Source organism: Perca fluviatilis, chromosome 13 (genome assembly GCF_010015445.1).
Source record: "Perca fluviatilis chromosome 13, GENO_Pfluv_1.0, whole genome shotgun sequence".
NCBI classification, from domain to species: Eukaryota; Metazoa; Chordata; class Actinopteri; order Perciformes; family Percidae; genus Perca; species Perca fluviatilis.
Genome location: NC_053124.1, coordinates 21767809 through 21789095, shown reverse-complemented (window position 1 = coordinate 21789095; position 21287 = coordinate 21767809). Strand labels below are relative to the sequence as shown.

Here is a 21287-nt window from a genome sequence, read left to right as displayed (position 1 = left end):
GCCTATGAGTGCTTTCACTTTTGATATTTTAAGTAGCCTACACTAAATAAGTAAAGGAACAGGACTGCTTCTTCCACAGCTGACAAAACATGGCAGGAAATCACTGTGACAATCTGTTTTACAGTTAAACCCAAAGCATAGCGCAACGTAGTGGCCAAACGTATGCTTTCCACATTCACCTGGAGCATTTGTTAACCATTAGCTTTACAGGGCTACCTAATTATCTGGGGATCCTGAAAACGTTCATCGTCTTCACAGCCTATAGATTACTGTAAACGGTCGAAGATATTGGTCTACATCCTCGAGGAAACAACACCATTTGATTAGAGAATCACATTTGTTTTATAATAGAGGACTCAGGCCGCTTCCCCCTCCTTTGACATCAAGCTTCCACCGGCATCCGGTGCGGGATGGGAAGGGTGAGGGGGGAGGGATGTCTGGGTGAGGAATAAAGCCACAGGCATCTGTTAGTGTGGAGATACATTGATATTAACGAGACATTTCGACATCTGTCTTGATTTTTTTTTTTTTTATATTTATAAGGTGATGTTTTTCCAGTTTTTTTGCGTGCGTAAAAATGCCAAGATCGAGTGTCTCTTGAAAAATAAAAAACGAAGAATATAGCTACACCAAGGTAAACCGGCAAATATTTTACTATCAAGGATAGTTTTTGATATGTACCATAGGGTGTATGGCCTAGATACATCGCAATTTATATTTAGATGATGAAATCAGGAGGAAGCTATTTTCTGAAAATGGCAGAGATGGATTTAAAAACAGCAACATCAACGATGGAAGCATTGGTTCGTATCAGTGTAAGTACTATATGTCTGTGTTTGTGTTGTCACTAGATGTATTTTCAAATTAGGGTCATTAAAAAAACCTTATTCGAATAGCCTACAGACATTATTTTTAAGTGGAGAACCGAATGAACGGCTTGGGATCGTCTCCATGTTTTCCCGTGCTGGACCATTTCTGTAAAATGGCCCTTCATATGTTTTTTCTGCACTCACATTAAAAGCTGTTGATATAAAGGGAAATAAATAGCAAAAATAGCATTAGCTATCCTCAATCCTTGCTGTAGAAAACCCTTCCTTGTGTTGTCTTGATGCACGTAACCCACGTAGCCTTTATGGAGGTCCTAAAATGCCTCGGTACACCAGACTCAGAGCTAAATTCCTCGTCAGAAATAGAAGAAAATCTGATCTTTCTTTGATTATACATTAGGGTATTTCAAACATTATGAAATTAAAAAACAGTGTGGGGGCAGACTGAAATCACATGTTTATTTTTTGGGGGGTTCACGGGATGGTCGTTTCCATGGAGACGGGATGCAGGACCTTCGGCTGCTGCTGAGGCAGGGGGGAAAAAGTGTGTGTGGGTGCTGCTTGTAGAATCGGTCGTTATAGGGTTAAAACACATTAGTCATTTGCAGAGATGGTTACAATAGACCCTGGTGCACTGACGTTTGGTGACTCGTGCACAGGTTACAGCACATAAACAGTTCAGGAAATACCGTGCAGATTCTTTTGGTGCTGTGGATCAGCCACCATAGTCCTCTTCTCCAGACCCCATCTTACCGACGCGGAGGGGCTCATTGCTCGCTATGTAATGCCTCAAACCCCTCCCCTCTTTTCAAGCTCTCTTGATGCTGGAAATATACACGTAGTCTACTGCCATGGCGCCTAGATTCCAGGTGAAGGTAAGGATGCGCTGTCGCATCGCCTGTTTTACGCCTTCACCACGCCGGGCTCAGCATTAGCATTGCGCACGATCCATTTGAGATGGATACAACAGGCCCACAGGCTGTCGAGGTGTAGCTTTTACAGCCTGCTGGAATTGCAATTGCCTGCAATTGCGACAGGCCAAATTACTAGTGGAGGAGAGAAAGGCAGGCCGGAGTTGACATTGGAGATTGACACAGAGAGACAGACTGAGGGAGAAAGTAGGTTATTTTGATTAATCCAATTAATCCAATGTAACAGTATGGGTCTAGTAGTTTTTTTCCCAGGCTGCAGCTCATTTAGCAAACGTGTCTGTAGGCTAGCTGTGTTATTTTATTTGACTATGTAAACTGTGAAGATATCGCTTTCATCAATCAACTTGCATGTGTGAATTTCACCCAGCTGTATAACATCATGTGAGTTCTTAGCCTGCCTAAAATCATGGGGACATGCAGGGATTTACTGAGCCCCTTTTACCTACTGATGCTGCATCCACCCCCCCCAGAATCAGTGATTTTAACAGTGGTTCCTGGTGTGATGTGATGAACTGTCCCGATGCTGCATCTCATCTCATCACAGTGACAAAATCCCCAAACCCCTATGCAGCACAGTCAGTCAGTTTGTCTTGTCCTGATTTTGAAGTTAATTCACAATGTCAGTGATGTAGATGCACTGCCGCTGCGCTGGCCCTGCAACAGTTTGGGCTGTAGGTTAAAGTTATTTGTCAAGGGCATGCATGAAGCAAAAGAAAGCAGGCCATCCTTGTAAATTAATAAGCAAAATGACAGAAAGTGAAGTATACTCCACCTTCTGTGCTGTACTAACAAATGCTGACTGAACACAAAACTGAGTAATTATCACACATACCAGTGTAGCAAAATGGATAAAGGAACAGGTCCCTTCCACCGTCTCATTATTTATAAGGCAGACTGACTGTAGCTGTGAAGGCTGTGCAGGTTTCTGCAACAGCCAGTGTGTCCTTTTCTGTCAAATCCTCGTCCTTGAGCAAGACTATGACATGCTAGCTGCTCCAGAGGTGCAGCTTTTCACCCCCCCCCCCCACACTATCCCCAGCTCTGACCACTGTGGTTACAGAGAAGCTGCTGGTTCAGCAGAGAGGAATACTTGTGTAGCACTCCTCTAAAATCAAAGAAACAAATACAATAATCTGTATTATGTGGTGAAAATGATTAAATGACCTGAAACGTAAAATGTATTCCCGCTCAACACTTACAATTTATGTTACATGTGTAATGCACTGTGTCTTTGCACTGTGTATTATGTCATGTTCCTCATTGTACCATCAGTATGCATTCCTGAAGTGCTGAGTAAAAATATGCCATAAATATGGAAAACTGCTGGACCATCTCATGTGATACAAAAGAATTATGTGACTACTGGCTGATAGCTCATGTTCATATGCAGGGCCTGCGAAATTAAGGGATGCAGTCTGTGCAGTTGTTGAATAATTAATGATGGTCTTTATCCATATTTAACAAGAATGATGCCCTATGTCACACGTCTGGGCTTTTCACATTGCCATGTCTCTCTCTCTCTCTCTCTCTCTCTCTCTCTCTCTCTCTCTCTCTCTCTCTCTCTCTCTCTCTCTCTCTCTCTCTCTCTCTCTCTCTCTCTCTCTCTCTCTCTCTCTCTCTCTCTCTCATGATGCAGAACCTCCTCGGTGGTACCGACCTAAATGTGTGCATAGCACTTAGTATTGGAAACTGTCAAGTATAGAAAACTTTGGGTGCCTGGACAGATTCATTATCCTAATTATATAAATATTTTTGTATCTTTTAGTTTCTGATTCAAATCAAAATGTTGCACATATCATTTTAGGCAATTACATTCTTATACACCTTCTTAGACAACATTTGAAAGTGTTTGCTCCTTTTGTTAAATATAAAGGGTTTTGTAAAAAATTAAATAAAAAATTCTTATAGTAAGGCATTGAAAAAGTAGTGTTTTGGTATCAGAAAATAAAAATAATCAGCACTAGTATTGAAAAACATTCTTTAATCCCCTTAAAGGCTTAAATTGCGACATTTGTTCCTCTCTGTGTGCATAACTACTCACTTCTTTGCCTCTGACAGTCTAACATGAAGAGCCTGGAGCATGAGCTGCATTGCACTGTGTGTAAGGATATTGTTAAACAGCCCGTCGTCCTGCCATGCCAGCACAGCGTCTGCCTCATGTGTGCCTCGGAGGTCTTAGTGGCAAACGGCTACCCGCCTCCAGATCTTCCCCCAGAGCCAAACTCCCCAGCCTCCACACCCAACACTCGCTCACCCCGTCAGGCCCGAAGGCCGACACCTAAAGCTGAGCAGCGACCTATTGACCGCGTGCTGCGGGCAGGTTTGGAATACTTCTTAATTTGATTTTTATGTGAGTGCATTGGATTGCATTTTGACATGCCAACCATGGGATTACACCTAAGCCTTCCGTTGATTTCACTGTCAGACCAAAATCAATATGCAATATTTATGTTGGGAAAATAGATCCTCTCATGTCGTTTTGTGTCTCCCTCTGCTTATAACTGTCTTTTCTTCTTGGTTTGAGGTCCCCACCCGCCTTCGCCATCCATGCCCCGGTCTCCAGGATATGGGACATATCCAGGGCGACGCCGTAAGGAGGGTCCACCCGTGGTGATGATGTTCCCCTGTATCCCCTGCGGCCGAGATGTGGAGCTGGGAGAGAGGGGGCTTGCTGACTGTCTGCGCAACCTCACCTTGGAGCGTATAGTCGAGAGGTAGTCAACACACACACACACACACACACACACACACACACACACACACACACACACACACACACACACACACACACACAGGTATTGTCCTTCAATGCTTTTGATGTCTGGGGCCAAATGTCCACGAATAGTAGACTTGGGCATGAAAAACCGAGACAGGGGGAACGTGTCCAATTCTGATTGTAATTATTCAGCAGGAGCTGAGCTGTTGAAGAATCCTGCAGAGCGTGCACTGCAACATACTGTAGCTACCAAGGCTAACTGTGTGCTTCAATAGTCACTAGTTCACTTTATCACCTATTCAATACTGTTTGTCTTACTCTCTCACTGTGGACCTTTTGCCCTCTCATTTTATACATTTTTGCAACCTTTCATTTTTCTTTGATTTGAATTTTGCTCATGTCTATAATTGTTGTATGTGTTTGACTTTAACTCTTTTATTTGGTATTTCTTTGTTGGCAGATCCCTCTTTATACAAAGTTATTTAATCACAATGGAACAAACCATAAAACTAACTTGCTGCTCTCCCTCCGCACCACCACCAGGTACAGACACACAGTGAGTCTGGGCAGTGTGGCTGTGATGTGTCAGTTTTGTAAGCCTCCTCAAGCTCTGGAGGCCACCAAGGGCTGCGCTGACTGCAGGACCAATTTCTGTAATGAGTGTTTCAAGCTGTATCACCCGTGGGGGACGCCACGGGCACAACATGAACATATCCAGCCTACGCTCAACTTCAGACCAAAAGTAAGACATTGTTAGAAAGTGCTACCTTGTATGTAAACCTTTTTTCGAGCTCTGGTAATATGACACAGATCTTATTTTGGGACTTGAACACAAAAGTCAGATTTTGTTATCTGATCATGCAACCACAGAGATGAAACAACGAACAGGAATAAAAATATGTGTGTATACATTTCTATTCAATTAAAATTAAAATACCTTTACATTTTCTTTATACCTATGTTATTCGGGCCCCTCTGACTGCTGTTGGATTAAGACTTAAACAGAGGACTGGCAATGTGGCACTGTGATGTTTCATAAATATACACACATCCTCATAATTATCTACTCTGTCTCCCTTGAGGTAAAATGTGTTTCAGGTAAAGAGATTTAGATTTAATTTGGCTCTTGTCCTCAGGTTCTGACCTGTCCGGAGCATGACCAGGAGAAACTACAGTTCTATTGTAGGTCCTGTCAGCAGCTGCTTTGTCCTCTCTGCAAACTGCGCCGCATCCACACCGGACACAAAATCCTGCCAGTGGCCCACGCATACCAAGCCCTGAAGGTACGACTCTGAGTCTGGACTGGCTTTCTCTAAATGTACTGCAAAATGAAAGGTTAAATGAATGGTATAGTTCTGAAAAAATACTTTAACATATAAATAAACATGTAAGATTGAACATATTTTTCACATGAATACTGTGAGGGCTTCTATTCTCAAACTTACTTTTTACATACATTTTAAGGGAAAACATTTGCTTTATGTTTATCATTAAAAGCTTTGTGTGTTTACATTATTTAAAATGATACTTTTAGGTTAGTAAAGGACGATCTCTCAATTTTGGAATTATGTTTACTCAACAGTATGCATGCTTGATATTTGCTTTGCTAACATTTAAAATTGTATTACTTTCATTACTACATAATTATGGTATTTTACATAGTGAACTGATGCAGTTGCAATATTAATTTTTTTTTTAAAAAGCATCTTTCAACGTATTAGAAACAAGCAACGTCCAGTAGTATAGAGCAGTACAGTACATGGGCTGCTGCAGAGTTAATGTACGGCTGTGTATAACAATTAAGCTGTCTGCTGTGTATTTGTTGTCTGTATGTTGGGTTTTTGCTGTTTATTTGACAGGAGAAGATTACGAAGGAGATGAACCACATTGTGTCCAACCAGGACACAGTTCTGGGCCAGATTACCCAGCTGGAGAGTTCCATCACTCAGACTGAGGTGATTAATACAGCAACATTTGGGCTGACTGACAAAATGTTGCTGAACATGGAATTAACCCCAGTCAGCAGCTAAACACTGTCTAAACTGTCAAGGTTCATGTCGGTAGATTCTTATTACCAGGTTCTTTGACGGACATCTAACTCGTGTTTGCTGACACTTTCCTTTGTGACCTCACTCCCAATTGTTAAACTGGTAACACATTATTTAAAACATCCCCATATTACCATTTATAGGCAGAATATATACAGTATACAACTCATACATTGGTTATAACACACCATAATGTATTTGTAATCATATATAAAGATTTGTTTAAGTCTTTATTATTGTATCTATCAACAAGTAGTATAAGTGCTCCTGTGTGAACCGGAGTCCGGCGAATAAACAGGAAATTAATAATTCATAACAGTTTTTACATATGCACTATTTATAGGCGTGTTTAATACTGTTTATTACTGTTTAAGAGTGAAGAAGTATTTATAAATAAGTAATAATGACTGTAAGAATGTAAAATTTTGATAAATATGAAATAAATACTTATTAATATGAAATATACAGACATACTGTTGGTTATGTAATTATTATATGTTATATTGTTATTCATTATCTCTTCGTACACCAGTAATTGATGCTTCACAGGAGGAGGGAGTTATAGCGTAGTTGTTGAACAATACAATAATAAAGACACTTTCCTTATATCTGCTTACAACTACATTATAGTGTGTTGTAAGTAATGTATTAATTGGGAATATACTAATAATGATGTTTGTAACTAGGTGCAGCCATGCAAAACAAGTTGTGTTTTGTATCACAGATGATTGCGTAGTTATAAATGTGTTTATGAAGTCAAATTTTTTAAGATTTAGTCCATGCAGATAAAGAAATTAATAAAAACCAGCTGATACATTGTTATGTATCCTAATGTTACAGAGTGCACAGCAGTAATCTGTCCATTATAACATACTAGTTTGGAATATGCCACATGCAAAGGCACACACAGGCTCGTTTTTATTATTTTGATTTGTTTTTGTGTACTTTGATAATGTTGTGTTAAACGGTTTCCTAAAAAGGCTTTCTGTATCGACCTAACTTAAAGGTTAGCATCAGCTGGGTGTTTCCAAATGTTTGAACTGGTCCGTCTGTGTTATTCATCACCAGGTAAACGGTGTGTCAGCCAGAGAGCAGCTGGCTCAGAGCATCAGGGATCTGACGGCTGCTCTGGCCGAGCGCCACGCTTCGCTCACCCAGGCTCTGGAAGAGGCACGGAAGAAACGAGGCGAGGCGTTGGCTGCTCAAGTGGCGGAGAGACGGGGCTTGATGGAACACGCAGGGCTCATGGCGTTTACCCAAGAGCTGCTGAAAGAAACAGACCAGCCCTGCTTTGTGCAGGCTGCTCGCCAGACTCATAACAGGTTTTCCATTTGTTTATCTTTGGCATTGCTCTCTTACTCGATTGAACAGATCTCAGATCAGTTCTGTCTTGCTTTATTAGTTCCTTTCAGTGTTGGGAAAGTTCACTTTCTACATGAACTAGTTCAAAGTTCAGTTCACAAATTTTAAAATGAACTAGTTCAGTTCATAGTTCATACTTCAAAATTTTCAAATAAGTTCACAGTTCCATATGTTATTTTTTCCATATGTTGCTGCGAGCTATTATTTTTCAAAATTATCACCATAGCCCATATAGAACCACAGACAGCAATTATTTTATCAGTTTTAACAGTGAAACTATGCATCAGATTTCATCTTCATATCCAATCAGTTGAATGTGCCGTTTCAGGTTTGCTGTGGATGTGACTGAAGTGCAGATTTTCTTTTTGAAAGGCGGCGGGCAAAGTTTGCACAGAAATGTAAGATTTTTCGCATCCTCACCGACCTTGTCATAAAACTCGTTTAAATGATCATATGACGCCTCCTTGCTGCTTCGTCGCCTCCTTGCTGCTTTTTGTTTTGACAACGCATGCGGCGGTGCGATGCTGGTGGCTGGTGTTGCCAGATTGGGTGTTTTTTTCCCGCTACATATTAAGGCCTGTTTACAGGGTGTTTTAGCCAGGTTTTCGCCTGGAAGGCTCTATAGAACTCTGGCACCCTATTGAACGAAGTTAAACTGAGAGAGCGTGCCGTTCACAGACACCAGAATGAACGAGTTCACAGTAACGTTCATCAGGCAGTAATACAGTACGTTCAGTTCACATTCGCCCAAAGTCAGCATTTGTTAGTACAGCACAGAAGGTGGAGTATACTTCACTTTCTGTCATTTTGCTAAAGGATGGCCTGATAGTTCATGAACTATCGTTCACTATTGTTATTGTTCTGTCTGCACTCATATCAAGAGTGATGACTTGATAAGCCCTAGGCAAGTGGATGTGTGTGAAAGAAGATGCGACTATTGTTCCCCCCCAAATAAATAACAGAAATAGTCTTTTCTTATTCAATAAATAGTAGTCAACACATCCGATAAAAAGCCAAAGCAGCAATGAACTGACCCTACTATATATATATATATAATCTTATTTGTCTCTCCAGTGTTTTCCAGAAAACTACACTGTCACACTGGGTGACATGTTCCTTCATTACAATGAATGTAGTCACTGCAGTTTGTTTAGAGTCAATCCCACATACTGTACATTGTCCTACTCTCATAAATACTCAATAGTGCACCAAATGTCCACAGCTGAATTTGCTAAAAACTACAGTGCCCAGCTCTCTGAGAGAATTACTTTACTATTTTTTACAAATAAAACAATATATGTGTAAACTGTATTTAATAGAATTTAGTGTGCTTGGGATTGAGTGACACAAGTATTTACACACGCATTGTTGGTTTTTGTCCTTTCATGGGATTTGTTGGCATAAGAAAAACATAGAATGACACTAGCCTTATTTTTGAAAGATTATCATACACTCCCCCCTCCTCGTCAGTCTGTCTCACCCTCCCACCCATCTTGATAGAGGCATCATGTAAACACTCTTCCTCGTATTTTTTTTGCTGCACCAGGTTCAGCAAAGCAATTGAGAATCTTCAGCATTTCACTCTGGCTGCTGATCCATCCTTCAGACACTTCCAGCTGGATGTCTCCAAAGAACTCAAACTCCTGACAGAGTTGAACTTCATCCAGGGTGAGAAGGGGAGTGATGGGAGAAAGAGGGAGGAAGGGAAAGGGTGGGGTTGGAGATAGTGGAAGGGAACACGATAAGGAAGGAAGGAAGGAAGGAAGGAAGGAAGGAAAGAAGGAAGGAGGAGAAGAAGAAGAAGAAGAAAGTCACATTTTGATAACTTTCTTTTCTCCCTTATACTGATGAACCAGAGATGCCATGAAAAATAGTAAGTGAATGTTACAAGAAGTGAAGGTGGTAGTACAACTCCTACATTAAAACCATTTTTGTCACAGCTCCGCTGGCTCCAGTGATTGATACCCAGCGTACCCTGGCCTATGACCAGCTCTTCCTGTGCTGGCGACTGCCCCAAGACTCTGCACCCGCCTGGCACTTCTCCGTCGAGTATCGCCGTCGGGGTGTGGTACCAGGAGGAGCGGGTCGAGGCGGGATCAGAGGAGGACTGTCCGCCGCCCGCTGGGGCTGGCAGCGAATGGATGAAGTGAGTGGGACCAGCGCTGTGATTGACAGGTTGGAGATGGACAGCGTGTACGTGCTACGGGTTAGAGGCTGCAACAAGGCGGGCTACGGGGAGTATAGCGAGGAGGTGTACCTGCACACCCCGCCAGCACCAGGTGAGAGTGCACACAGAACTTTTGGGTCGTCCTCATTAACAGATAAACAGAGAGATCTTGATTTTGCCACAGGGAAACTGCACCCAATAAGTGATACTGTGGAATTTGAGGGCAATATAACAAAGTTAGGGAGATCTTTAAAAAAAAAATTGATCAACTAAGATTGTAGAGTTTCTGAGGTTTATGAGGGCAGTGATCACAAAAATGCACAATCATTGCACCCCAACAGAAATCCCCTCATCAAAACATTCTCCATCTGGAGGCAAACCGTGGTGGATGAACATGAGGTAACTCATAACAAGTAATCGTCAATCACAGTACAACAGTTAACATCACAGTACAATTGGACATCTGAGGCATCAAATAATTTTTGTCTGCATGGATTGAAACAGTTGACAATCCCACAGCGTGCCTCTCCTGTGCACATTATATGGCTAAATGCATTTAGATCAGACTGTCGACTGTAAAAAGGTTGTCAAAGTTGGTCTGTAAAATGCAATGGACGATTACAATAGACAATTTGGGTAATCACTTTTACAGTTTGACTCCTTCCAAACAAGTTTGGCAAACCTGTGGGTATTATTTAAAACATGTATGATTGTTTCTCGCCTCCTTGGACTTCTTTTTAGCAATGCCAGTGCATTCCCAGATCTCAGCAATTAAATTTGTGATTACAATATTATTTTTACGAAGAGGAAAGAAGGCCAACACTGTTAAAATAAGACCTAGCAGTAAACTGGGATTATACTTTAGCTTGCTCTGTGTTGAAGAAGAGGAAGTCAGAAGGATCATCGCCCACCTGCATAAAGTGTCCCAAATGGGTCTCTTTTATACATTTATTTTAGTCTATCTTTTACCCAACTATGCAAGTCAGCTTACTATTTTTGGTTAATGACTTAATGCCATTTAAACCAGTGACAAGTGTATGACAGCTACAAAAAAAATCTCATTATATCCACACAGCAAGCTGTAGTCGCTGTCACCAAGGAGCCATTCATCTCTTCACACCTACTATTATTTAAAAAGCATATGGGATGGTTACCATGATGAGCAGTTAATAATGCATTCTCTTTCTTATCTGCCCATTCCCATCTTCTTCTTTTTTTCTCCAATTTTTCTCCACCACTTTTATCACATCCTCACTTTCTTACTTCATCTTTCTCTCGTGTATTATTTCCATTTCACAGCTTTGTACTTGTCATCTCCTTCTGTGTTCCTTCCACGCTGCTAACCATCATGCCTCCTACGAAACGTAAGAAGTACATTCATATCTCTTGACCACCTCTCTGTACCCCCATACTCATCTCCTCTTTCTCTTTGTGGTCATCCCAAGCATCCTCTGTTCTTCCACCCCCATCTAGACATCCACTCACCCCTCTGCCACCCACTCTACCTCCTAAAACGAGATCTGTCTGAGCGCTGATGAGGTTTGCAGTTTGTTAAGACGTGAGGCTTAACAACATGGATCGGATTCAGATCCAGGGCTTTTAAATGGTCGAGTTGAGTGATTGGTGAATTCCTTGTGTCCCTGTAGGCAGTTTTTCCTTCTTGCTATTGTGTATGTTCCCTCTGTAAATTGTGGAAAAATCTGCACTCCCCACAGCCACAGCATTTTTGTGATACCTTTTGTATTGTACTCCCTGAGTCATCAATTTATAGATGAGTGTCCAGTGCTGCTGGGAGGAGGTGCATGCCTGCTCTCTGTTCCTCTCCCCCTAGTTTCTCCTCTCAACTGCTTCGTATTCTCCTAATTTTTCTTCTCCTTGCTGCTTTCTGACTGTAAATGTTTACCACTATCCCTCTGTCGCCTCCCAAACTTCTCCTGCTGCTACTAAAACCCCTATATGTACCCCTATATATATACTGAATGCACTTGTCTCTTTGTCCTCCCTCTCCCCTCATGTCTACTTCTTCTCCCCTCTCTGTTTTCCCCTCCCTTTCCTTTTCTCTGCCATGTCCTCTCTCCCCGTCTCCTCTCAGTGCTCAACTTCTACCTGGACTCTCGCTGGGGTCTTCATGCCGACCGGCTGGTGGTCAGTAAAGAGCAGCGCTGTGCTCGCAGCGTCCCTGGTCTCTCCCTGCTGCAGGCCGCTGACCACGCCCTCACTTCCTGTCACTTGACCTCAGACCTTTTGGTGGGGGATGTGGCTATTACACAGGGACGGCACTACTGGGCATGCTCAGTGGAGCCTGGATCTTACCTTGTGAAGGTAAGCAAATGCTAGTTGTACATTCTACATATTTTATGTACTGAATACTACATACTATTAGTGCATACTGCCCAGTATGTGGAATGCAGTATGTGGAAGGTAATGATTAATATTTGCAATATTTACTGCTTGTGTCATGTAAATATGCATTGAATATATATTATATATATTTATTATAATTATATACGTATAATAGGAAAGTAGAGACCTAGATCAATCGGTCAGGTGAAGGATAAATGTTTAGTTAATAACAAATTGACTTCTTTTTTTCTTTTTGGAACAGGTGGGAGTTGGTCTGGAATCCAAACTGCAGGAGTGGTTTCACCTTCCACAAGACATGGCCAGTCCCCGGTAAGTAGCTCGTAGTAGTAGTAAAGATACTTTACTCCAGTGTTTCTATTTCTGCATACATTTCAGGGAGAAATACTCTTTTTTTCTTTTTACTCTTCTACATTTGTTTGATAGCTCTACAAGCTTGGACAAGGTTAAAAAACAGGCAGGTACCAAGTCAAGTGACTGTAGGAAAAGGAGTTATTGCAGGGCTACTCTGGATCAACAGAAGTACATTTCCAGGATAAAGCCTGACATCCGGTGTGTGAGCCATGCCGGCGATACACTGTAAGAGCAAATTACGTTTGACCATGTATCCAGCTAATTTAAATAGCTCACCCACGTCACTGTTTTGTGTGAACATTTAACTTCATTTAATATTGTATGTGGCGTTTTCTTTTTCGGGTGCAAATGTTCCACCAAAACAAATTCCTTCCCGAGACCATTTTGCAGAGCCAGCATAGCTGTGTCCAGAACTTAGCGCTGCCTAAGATGATGGTGATTGGTTTAAAGAAATGCTAACTACCCACAGAGTTTTTTTTTTTCCTATCCCAGAATGTGTGGTGTAGCCAGACCTTACTCCACAGGACTGTGGAGATAGGTCTGGCAATGCGAGACTATTGGAGGGCAGTAGGGAGAGGCTGGATGAGGGAGTGAGGTGAATAGGACAGACAAAAAGTCAGAGGGCATCTGGTGGACTGGAAAAGAATAGCAATGAATGGGTATGAGGAAGTGGAAATATTGTCACAACCCCTCAGATTTATATTGTGGCCCTTTGGAAGGGAGCCTGACCTCCAGGTTATGATCATCCATAATAATTGTTTGTTTTTTTAAGAAGAAACTTTATTATTCGTCATATACAATGTACAGTACAATGTAGTGAAATACAATCTGCATTCAACCAATCCTAAGCTTACATCATCATTTATTCAAACTGTGCTCTCTCTCTCCAGCTACGACCCAGACAGCGGCCATGACAGCGGAGCAGAGGATGCTCTGGACTCTGCTCCACCATTCTGCTTCCTCACAATGGGGATGGGTAAGATCTACCTCCCCCAGCACAACCACCACCACAGTAGCCATGGGAACGGTATCCGAGACCCCATCACCAACGGCCCCTCCTCACCCACAGGCCACACCTACCCACTGCCACCCCGACTCGGAGTGTGCCTTGACTTTGAGAAGGGTCGTGTCACTTTCTATGATGCCCACTCTCTGCGGCCTTTATGGGAAGGTCATGTGGATTGCTCTGGCCCCGTGTGCCCGGCGTTCTGTTTCATTGGTGGCGGGGCTCTGCAGCTGCAGGAGCTGGTAGCCAATCGCAATGCAGATCAGACTCCGGTCAGAAGGGTAACCATCCAACCCCGTGTCTCTAATTGAAATAACAACTGACGGCTGATCTAAGCTCATATGGTAATTTGGAATGTAATTGGTAATTGTGAAGTATTTACTCAGCTAGAGCGAAAAGTTAGACATCTCAGCGATTTTGTTTTGTATTTAATTTTCTTTGTATAAGAAAATGTTTCTATAGCAACGGATATGCAATGTAATTAAGTTTCTTACATTTTTGTTACGTGCAGTTTTGCAAGAGTTAAAGCTTAAGTAGTGTTTGGTATATCCAGCACTTAATAAGTAATTCTATCTTTAATGCTTGCACTTGTAGCCAGGCTATATTGCATTTATAAAGCTAATGTAGATACAGCAGCACACAATGTCGTCCTTCCTGTAGAAGCTTTTACTCAGCTATTTCATGTCCTTAATGTTAAAAGCTTAGCAACTCTTATATTTTAGAGATATGAACACTATGAGAGAAAAAAAGGCCTCAATTATTTTATTGCATCTATAACTAAACTTGTGTTTAACCAGACAGATTTCTTTACTGTCGTTCGCCCATTACGATCCCAACCAAAGTTATTGTTTTTCTGGGATGTAAATGTGGTAAATTAGAGATAGAGTGGAACAATGAGGCAGTACTGTAATTAGAAGCTCCAATTATACCTCTGCTGCACAGCTAATCACTAGTTTCCGCGGTTCTGTTTGTGCATTGCTGTTTTGTATTTCAAATACATGAGTCTGATGTGTGTGTGTGTGTGTGTATGCATGTATAGTATGTGTGTTTGCTTCTCTTTGCGCATGGGTGCGTGTGTGGTTTGACTGATAACAGCATTGATTCATTAGCTGACGGTAAAAAAAATGTTTTGTTTCACAAACAATACTTTAGATTTTTTTTAAACCTTGCTTGATTGTAAATTAATGAGCAGTGCTTCTTATGAAACAATTAGCAGATTAAATCCATGTAAACTTCACCTGCTGGCAGAATATTTGCAAAAGAAAATGGATTAAAGAAATAAACACTAAATAAATGCAAATTGTTTAAATTACTAAATCACTTTCTGTTTCCTTTTGTTGTCGTTATTGTTCAATTCGAATTCTGCTCCATCCAGTTTTAAAACCATTCATTCAATTATGCTTCTCTGAGAGAAATCTTTACTGTTGTTTCACCACTAGGGTGCAGCAAGACATAGAACACCAGAGATAGCCCCAACCTCATTTTAACACACCGCAGAAATTGTAATGGTCAGAATATTTTCAGTTGAAAAGATGAATAATAGGACCCATAGCTAATGAAATATTGGCAAACAGAGGTATTGAAATGTGCTGTTAAAAATTGGAAACTGGAAAAATTGGCATCATTTTCCAAAAATCCTCCTAAAACCTACAGATTTACTTTTATGAATGTATTAATTTTATGGATATCACCTGCCTTTTTGTTTTTATGTTTCCAATTACCAGTTTCTGGCTTTACCAGTTTACTCTTTTGAAAGGTACGCTATATGATATACAAAGTGCTATGAGACAATAATATTGAGAAAAGGGGGAGAATTTTAAATTATTGATGATTAAAAAAAAAAGAAAACTAGAACCACATGCATTGTCACACTTTGACTGATTGTTACTGATAGCCATGATAATAAATTACTCGTATAGCAGCACACAAACCTTTGCACATGTTGGTCGATCTGACAATCATCATAAAGTAAAACTACACTAAATTCATGCCAAGTTTTAAACTCTACAGAACAGCATTTCTTGCCAAATGATCTCTTTTATGTATGCATGGGTTTATGTGTATGAATTGCCATGAATCAAACTTTATTGTTTACACAAATGCAATAAAAAAGTTCACATAATAACATACAATACAGTACTTGCCCTTTAGTCCTACATGGCCTCTGACATACCGAATATAACGTATATAAGTTTAGTTTTAAGTGCACTTATTGACTAATGACAATTTGAAATTGAAATCAGACTTGTGCCTGACTAAGATATTTTTGCTCAATGAAACACCTTGGCTAAGAATAATGAATAGTGATGACCATCTGCTTATGATAGAGCTATTAACACCTCACATGTGTAGGTACTTAGCATTCCTTATGTAAATGTAATGTAAATCACTGGCATTTACCTTTTTTATGCGCTTCAATATGAAAATCCACATGTGTGTTTAATTGGACCAACATTCAAGGGGAAACTGTAGGGGGATTTGGGTTTGCCTCAACCACAAAGGGAAAATAAAAATGTAGAAAAAAAAGAGAATAGAGAAAAAGAAATTATGAAGCACACAGCCTTGACACAAGCCAAAGTTCTTTTTTAACGTTCTAATACACACAGATAAAAATACTGCCTCCAAAGGGAGGTTTAGCTCTGATCCCCCATGATATAGAAGAAGTGGAATGTACTGTAAAGCATGAATACATCACGGCACAGCCCTCCACCCACCCCCTTGTGCTTGCTGCACCTCTCTTCTTTAGTCCAAATCTGTAACAGATTGGGTTTAGTCTGACTGGAGGTATGCAGCCACAACACCACATGTAGGGGTCTGCATAATCCCTCCACTGAGTATTAAGCACACAGCATGGGCATTCTTTTAAAGACCTGGCAGGAATTACCAATACCTAATCTCCATGATCATCATTTAGTATAGTTCAATGGGAGAGGATGGGGGTAGGGAATCATCTGAACTTATGAAGGATCTAAGAGCTATACACAATCTGTGAAAGACAGTGTGCGGTGCCATCTGGCGAACACATAGGACAGAGTCTATTGGAATCCGCTAACCCAACTGTATTAAACAACATGAAGCTAAACCACATGCTCAAAAGACCTGATTTGTTTGTTGAACCAGCTATGTGGTTTCTATAGCCTAAAGTGGAATACGTTGTTTATGGGGAACCTGCTTAAAACTATTTAGCTGAGTCAAAACCATTATCGAGGATCTCTGCGAAGGAGGCCTACAGAAGAAATTAAGTAGGCAGTGTGTGTGTGTTTCTGCTGCAAGATCACTTTCTGACAGCAGCTACCTACATGTTATAGCTGTGGACTTTTTATTTGATTGAAGAAGTAGATTAAATATTCATCTTCATAAGCACAAAACTCTACATTACAAGAACAAGAGGTGACGACTCTTAATTTCTTCCTCTCCATGTGTAACAGGTTATTTGCTGGAGGGATTGAATCACACTTGCGTCATTCATTTCTTTTACTCAGTTTGCTCTGCCTCTAAATTTAATAACATTGCCATGACATTATTCTTCCAGACGTGGCCACTGCAGAAACATTTATATTTCTTTTTCTCGTCCATCCATCCACCCATGAGACTAAACAGCAATATACAACTTCCTGCTTTTATCACATTGATAATCTATAGAGGTAGAAGGAAAAAAATCAATCAGCTAAATGTTGGCTAAGAGGATTTGAGGGGCATAGCGGGGCCATCTTCCCTCACTATAATAAATGAAGGGTGACAGTAATGCTAGACAGAGCCCATATGGTCACATACTGTAACCTAGTGCACTGCAAGAAGACACAGAGCTAATTCAGTTTAACATTTACACTCCAGTGGCATATCCTCCTGTATTACATTCTGTACTGCACTTTGTTTTCTCTGTTTATTGATGCAGTGAATAATATGCAATGCTTGTGTAGTTTATTGCATACATCAAACTGCATATAGTGCACAATTGGACAATTAGATTGCCCTGTGACATCAAACGCTACAGTACATTACAGGAATAGTTCGACGTTTGAGGAAATACACTTATTTGCTTTCTTGCTAAGAGTTAGATGAGAAGATTGATGCCACTCTCATGTTTGTTCATTAACAATTTGTAAAAAGTACAAGTTGTGTGCCAAACTATTCCACTGCTCCTGGCTGTTTCCCGTTTTTATGCTAAGCTAACCTTCTGCTGGCTGTAAAGCTTCGTATTTACCAAACGGATATGAAAGTGCAAGATATATTAGATATTTCCCTCAGGAGATGGTAGAGACAAAAACAGAGCTAAAAGAGAGTGAATATTGGACTTAAATCCATCTGGTAGCCAGAATCACGACTCCAAACGAATGATAATGCCTCTCTGTAACTGCTGGATGTGTAAATAAGCAACTGATAACTAACAGGTTGGCCATATCAACATATAAGGTCATAATATGTTGATGTTGTTTTCCCTCCAAGTGGCCCAAAACATTGTTATTGCAGGTTCAAGTACAGTCTAAAATGTGGGGATCCTATTCTTTATAAACAATTTCATTCTGAACCCAAAGTAGGTTTGAACCATTAAAATCTGTCTTTTGGATCACAAGTGTGAAATGGACCAAACTATATTACATAGCTTTTGGCCCTAAAGTGTAACTTTAAGGCTGGCATAACTTCAGATATACTATATGTCTTTACACTCTGCCTGTAACTAGGATTATATTGTTTCTATAAAACCAAGGTGTGGAATAGGATTTTAGCGAGACTAATGATACAACATTCTTTGTAACAAATGGCGTGGGCAGGTGTGGGACCATTGCATGTGTGGTTAGAAACCATGATTTTTGATTGAGCTTTATGTACTATGACATGTCAATTCAGCGTGTCAGTCTGTCAGTCCGTACGCAGCATATTTTGAGTGGTTTTCCACCGTGGTCAAACATGCTGAGTCGGACCTCAATAGCCCCTGCACAGTTAAAATTCCAGGTCTCTGAAAAGTGAAAGGCAAGTCAACTCAGTATGTCAACAGGGGATCTGTAAACCACACGTTTCCTGGACGGCTCTGTCAGGACCAGCTGTGCATACATCATAGCCTGCATGATCTGTGTGTACAGTTAAAGAAAGAAATAAAAGACAGACGGGATAGACAGAAATAAAGAAAGCAACAGACAGAAAAAGAGACAGACGTGTAACAACAGACGTACACAGAATATGAGGCGGAGGAGGGGGAGTTGGTATTTGATCGGTGTAAAGAGAAAAACAGTCTGACCATCTCTCTGAAGTCTGACAACTCCACAGTCCTATCTGTTACCATATCAATACTTCACAAAAGCCCCACCCTGGCCTCATCACCTTCCAGATGCTCCCCAGTGGAGAGGTGAAAGGTTGGCAGGTGCCTGGGGGAGCAGCAGGGAGCCTCAGGGTCAGATTTCTGAGAGGTCAAGCAGACTTTGGGTTGAACGAGCGGGGCAGCGATGGCAGGGTCCGCCGGGGGGACAATAGGTCTCGTATCCAGAGCAGGAGATAGACAGGACCACAGAGCAGCAGTCTAACCCAATCAACTTCATTTACGAGCACTGACAGCCACGCCTGTCTGAGGCGGCCACAATCAGCTTTTACGGTATTACCCACTGCCCACCACAAATCCATAATCCTTGACCTTTTGCATTTCCAACATAAAGTCAATGACAGTCACGAATGGCATCAACAAATGTACATTGCATTTGTGTAATTTCAACTCCAAAACTGATCTTTAATTGCATCCTTCAAGTGGTGATTATTGATTACATACTGCACAATAATTTGGATTGTTTCAATGCAAACTGCACTTTTTTTGTAATTAGTCTGTAGAATCAATTGATAGCATATTGATGTGTCCCTGAATGACTGAACCCACGTGATTTCTCTGATCATGCAAAGCAACATGACTTTAGCCCTGAACGGCGGACTTAATCTGGTAGAGCAAGAAAGGACATTGTCTGTATAATGAGAGACTAAAGGCAATATGTTGTATGCGGGCAGTGATGCTCGCATCCATCGACTGGACTAAATGAGTTTTTGTGTGGGACTTTATGTTCAGTTTGGCGTGTTTGGCTATCTAATGTATGCCCCAGTTTCTCCGGAGCCCCTTCATTACATCAGTGAAATGAGGCGATAAAGTTTGCAATGTCTGCCCTGAAATCAATGTGGTACTGGCAAGAGATATGCTGTCTTCCTGATAGTTTACAGCTCTATACGGCTCGCAATCAGATTCACAGTAGCTACTTCTCCCTAACACCTGTGTGCAACACATCTACCAAAGGAAAAAGATGTAGTGAGTAGATAAAACTACCGGACAGAATTCCCCTCTTTCTCCCATTACGATCCATTATGTAAACACAAGATGAAGTCAGTTTGTTCTAGTCTAGACATGTAGCCCTACATCATTCGCCCCTTGCTGAGTACACAGCCCTGACCCACATTAATACATTTATAATCAATACCTCCCCAGGTCCCGCGAGCAGACTTGCCTATGAGATGTTGAAGGAAATTGTGCAGTCCAATTTAAAATTGCCAAGGGGGAACTTTCATAACCATGTGCCAATTAGTTCCACTGTCAATAATGGCAATGCTAAAGGACATTGTGTTCTAGGGTGAGAGGAGAGGATAGATAGAGGGAGGAGGGAGACATCATCAAGCTTATGCCCGTTGTTCATTGTTAATGGCTGTTACACTGACAAGAAGCATTTGATCAGACACACACACATATTGTGGGCCGAGGACGTGGTTGAGGGGGTTGTATTATGGGGCAGAATTACACAACCCATGAAGATAATAAGTAATGACGTCTTATAAAGGTCAACAAACAAAGCAGTAGTGGGACAAACACAGGCCGTGTGATGAGATTTATTAGGACAGCATTGAGAGCGTGGAGAGAGAGAAGAGGGGATGGGTGTGCATTCCTCTGTTGTTTCACTGCGGCCGTCACAGCAGCAGCTGAAACAGGTGCGTGTCTTTACTGGGAGCACCGAGGGCAAGACAAGTGCTATTCTCACATGGTTCAGAGTGGTCACACTTGACCACACTCTGACCTTACACCCACTTGAGTAGCCCAAGACTTCATGAAGTAGGCCCTAAGTAGCGCAGGGGTCTCACAACTATTATCTCAGCTATTTCAAACAGACTCTCCCTGTTCATAAACGATCTTGGCTCAAGGATATTTATGAGCAGTGTGCTTATCAATGTCAAAACTTTTAGCAGCTCTGCTTTGAATTGGGACCCCTGATGAGCGGTATCACGGGGTTCTCCACCCTGATGCATCTATTGTGATTTGTGGTCACCTCACCTGTCTGAGGAGCCTCCTGCAAAGTCATCCCACAAACTCTACTTCGCTCAATATGGTCTTTCCGGGCACAAAAGGAATCTGCGAGGGGCAGGTGACATTTTAAGTTGGAAGTACAACAGAGTATTGAGAAGAACTACTCTCGTTCAAAAGAGACAACACAAACCTAACACTTGATTGGGAGAATGAACAACTTGTTGGGCTATCACAAAGCTTGCGACATGAG

General features: G+C 41.3%; 1 protein-coding gene across 6 annotated transcripts; it reads left to right on the top strand.

Moving 5' to 3' along the window:
• The first annotated feature begins 447 nt into the window (after positions 1-447).
• trim46b (tripartite motif containing 46b) lies at positions 448-15085 on the top strand. Of its 6 annotated transcripts, none has more exons than XR_005641235.1 (12): positions 448-815; positions 3818-4079; positions 4284-4473; positions 5019-5217; positions 5612-5758; positions 6335-6430; positions 7592-7845; positions 9432-9553; positions 9826-10164; positions 11352-11416; positions 11526-11591; positions 12145-12196. XR_005641235.1 is itself a non-coding variant. In XM_039820421.1 (12 exons), the coding sequence occupies exons 1-12, from the start codon at positions 723-725 to the stop codon at positions 14082-14084; spliced, it is 2427 nt and encodes an 808-aa protein (XP_039676355.1). In that variant the 5' UTR covers positions 451-722; the 3' UTR covers positions 14085-15085. The 6 variants fall into 6 exon arrangements, 4 of the variants coding, with proteins under 4 accessions (XP_039676359.1, XP_039676355.1, XP_039676356.1 ...); XM_039820421.1 differs by lacking the exons at positions 11352-11416; positions 11526-11591 and adding exons at positions 12658-12725; positions 13658-15085 and having other exon boundaries at positions 451-815; positions 12145-12374; XM_039820422.1 differs by lacking the exons at positions 448-815; positions 11352-11416; positions 11526-11591 and adding exons at positions 1027-1702; positions 12658-12725; positions 13658-15085 and having other exon boundaries at positions 12145-12374.
• The last annotated feature ends 6202 nt before the right edge of the window (positions 15086-21287 follow it).

Excerpts from the sequence above, each read along its gene's own strand:
- trim46b (XM_039820421.1), top strand. The coding sequence starts at position 723 with ATGATGAAATCAGGAGGAAGCTATTTTCTGAAAATGGCAGAGATGGAT. Across the intron at positions 9,554-9,825 it reads AGAGTTGAACTTCATCCAGG|CTCCGCTGGCTCCAGTGATT; the intron begins GTGAGAAGGGGA and ends TTTTTGTCACAG. Across the intron at positions 12,375-12,657 it reads CTGGATCTTACCTTGTGAAG|GTGGGAGTTGGTCTGGAATC; the intron begins GTAAGCAAATGC and ends TTTTTGGAACAG.